The 3,034-nt window shown below is 43.7% G+C and overlaps 1 protein-coding gene across 1 annotated transcript; it reads left to right on the plus strand.

Annotated features, from left to right (window-relative positions):
• The first annotated feature begins 525 nt into the window (after positions 1 to 525).
• LOC138875267 (uncharacterized) lies at positions 526 to 1,467 on the plus strand. Its single transcript, XM_070154091.1, has 2 exons — positions 526 to 1,069; positions 1,169 to 1,467. Exons 1-2 carry the CDS (start codon positions 526 to 528, stop codon positions 1,465 to 1,467), a joined length of 843 nt encoding a protein of 280 aa, XP_070010192.1.
• Positions 1,468 to 3,034: the final 1,567 nt, after the last annotated feature.

The following is a 3,034-nucleotide window of genomic DNA, read 5'->3' on the forward strand; positions in this document are numbered from 1 at the left end:
AGAAAAGATTAAGAGTTTTTATTTATAATGAAATTTGAAGAAAAAACAAAATTGCGTTCATTTAGTTAATGCATTTATTTCTTGAATTACATGATGATCTGATTTATGCAGCGTCGTGATACGTAGGCAATCCTCATCGGATCCGGTCATGATTTTTGTAAATAACACAAATAAATGAGAAAATATGAAAAAGAGAAAGCCAAAAGAAAAACCAAAAGAAAAGAGAGAAAACAAGGAAAAGAGAATGAGAACAAGAGAGAAAATGAGAGTGTAAAAGAGAGCGAGAGAAGAATGGGGAGATAAACAAAAGCTGGGATGTGACGTGCAATTGTTGCAAAACATGTAGAAACACATTTAACTATATAGGTGTATCACACCCCCAATGTGTGATTTCCTATGTGTTAATTACTTCAAACTAATCGGTTTGTTGTCTACTGTTGAGTATAGGTTCTGTTTTTAAGGTGGTTGGTTTGTGGTAACTTGGCTTCACACACGTAGTTTACAAGATACAAGGGCAGTGTAGAAATGTCATCAGAAGGTCATCCACCAACAACTCCCATCCCAAAAGATAGCCCATTGTCGGTTATCTCAACCTCAGAGTCAGCGACTGCTAAAGAGAGCAGGGCACTGCACCTCCGCGTGCTGGAAATGTGGGACGCCTTGTCCAATGGTAGAGAGCCGCCAAGTGCCATACCTGGTTTCCCCGAGATACTTCCCATAGCAAGTGGAAATTTCAACGTCCCAATAAGTTACTCAAATACCCCGCTTGGATACCCTACCATCTCAGCTCACTTCACCGGAACACCTTCTGAGGTTCGCCCCCAGGTAGTTTCGGGAGTGGCCTCCAACATATTTACCGCACCACCAGCCTCGACTGAGGTACAACCAACTGTTCCCAGGCCAAGCTTTGATCCATCATCTTTCACTTTCCATGTACCATATTTTCCACCAGAACCTACCCATTTCACCACCAATTCCTACCCTCAACAACCCCGGTATGAGTTTACTGCAGGAGAGGAGAAAACTACAAAGAACCTCGAGCAGGAAGAAATCACTCGAAAGATGAGGAGTATGAAACAGGTCCTTAAGAGTATATAAGGTTTATGTGGTCAAAAGAGCGTATCCAACGCTGATTTGTGTATGTTTCCACATGTCCACCTACCCCTAGGTTTTAAAACTCCCAAGTTCGAGAAGTACGATGGGCATGGGGACCCTATAGCTCATCTCAAGAGGTACTGCAATCAACTGAGAGGGGCAGGTGGAAAAGAGGAGCTTCTCATGGATTATTTTGGAGAGAGTCTAGTGGGAATTGCATATGAGTGGTACATGGATCAGAACATAACTTGTTGGCACATTTGGGATGATCTGGCTCAAGTTTTTGTCAGGCAGTTTCAGTATAACATAGACGTAGCTCCCGATAGGAATTCTCTGTCAAATCTCAAGAAGAAGTCATTGGAAAGTTTCTGAGAATATGCTGTTAAATAGCGCGAACAAGCGGCTAGGGTCAAGCCCCCGATGCAAGAAACAGAAATGGTGAGTGTTTTTTTTCAAGCCCAAGAGGCTGACTACTTTCAGAATATGATGTCTACAATGGGGAAACCGTTTGCTGAGATTGGTGAGATGGTCGAGAATGGTCTGAATACAAGGCGCATATTGAGCCAATCTTCTATAAGAGCTACATCCCAAGCAATTCAAAATGGGTCCAGAGGTGTAGCGAACAAAAAGAAGAAGGAAGAGTGGCAATGGCAGCTTCAGGTCCGAGAAACCCCCGTCTACCCAAAAGTTACTTCTCTCTGAGCACCTAGCAACATTATAATGCCCACCAGGATATGGCTTATGTTATGGCCCCCAGCCTTAGGCAGTGATTAACGCCCAACCATACGCTCGGCCACGACAATAGTTTAACCAAAACAGAGCTCCACCTCCTAGAAATAACCCTCCCCACCAAGCTTAGTATAACCCCCGACCTCCACAAAATAATTTTGCCTACAATGCCCGTGCTCGGGAGCTACCCAGGAGAACAAACTTTATGCCTATTGGTGAATCATACTCTAGCCTTTTCCCTAAACTAGTTCAAATGGGTTTGCTACAGCCCGTACCACCGAATAGACAAAACCCAGAGTCACCTTCCTACCGACCCGGTACCCGATGTTCCTATCATTATGGGGTGGAAGGACATGACACTGAAGACTGTTGGACTCTAAAAAGGGCAGTTGAAAATCTCATAGAGCAAAATTGGATAGTGCTGAAGGATGAAGAAATCCCTAATGTGACCAACAACCCATTATCGGCTCATAATAACGTGCCAATTATTGGGATGATTTGCAAAGATAAAGAGTTTGATCCCACTTAAAAAGCCATCATTACTATTGCTAATGTCGAGAAGAAGCTAAAGGCTGCTGCAAAGCAAGACAAGGGGGGAGAAGAAGAGTAAACCCACCCCTCACAGTGCAGAAAATACAATGGAAACCAAAACTAGGGCAGTACCCCCAAAAGATGCCATTCTTTATGTTCCCCGGGGTCACAGGAAAGAACAAATGACATTGAGCCCTCCAATAAGGTTCGAGCTGAACAAGGGACCTAAGATGTACGTGCCTAAAGGGACTTTAGTGGTATGGGGGTCAGTAATTTTAAAGAGGCTGAATGAACCTGTGGTTATTGGCCGCGCACCACAGAAGCCCATGACAGACCCTACTGCCGTCCCATGGAATTATAACAAGGCGGTAGTAACCTACAAGGGAAAAAAGGTTCTAGGAGAAGCAAATGAAACTAACCCAGCTAAGAAATACCTTAACTTGGAGGATTTGAACAAAGCCAAGAAGAAGCGTTTCCCACTCAAGAAGCCTGTTAGTGCCGAGGAGGCCGAAGAATTCTTTCGTAAAATGAAAACTGCGGACTATGAGGTAATAGACCAACTTCAGAAGTCTCCTTCACAAGTCTCACTCTAGTCTCCACTGGTAAGCTCCACCGAGCATCAGAAAGTGTTGATAAAAACCCACAATGAAGCTTATGTTCCGATCGAAAACACTGTTAA

This window comes from Nicotiana sylvestris, chromosome 8 (genome assembly GCF_000393655.2).
Source record: "Nicotiana sylvestris chromosome 8, ASM39365v2, whole genome shotgun sequence".
In the NCBI taxonomy this organism is placed as follows: domain Eukaryota; kingdom Viridiplantae; phylum Streptophyta; class Magnoliopsida; order Solanales; family Solanaceae; genus Nicotiana; species Nicotiana sylvestris.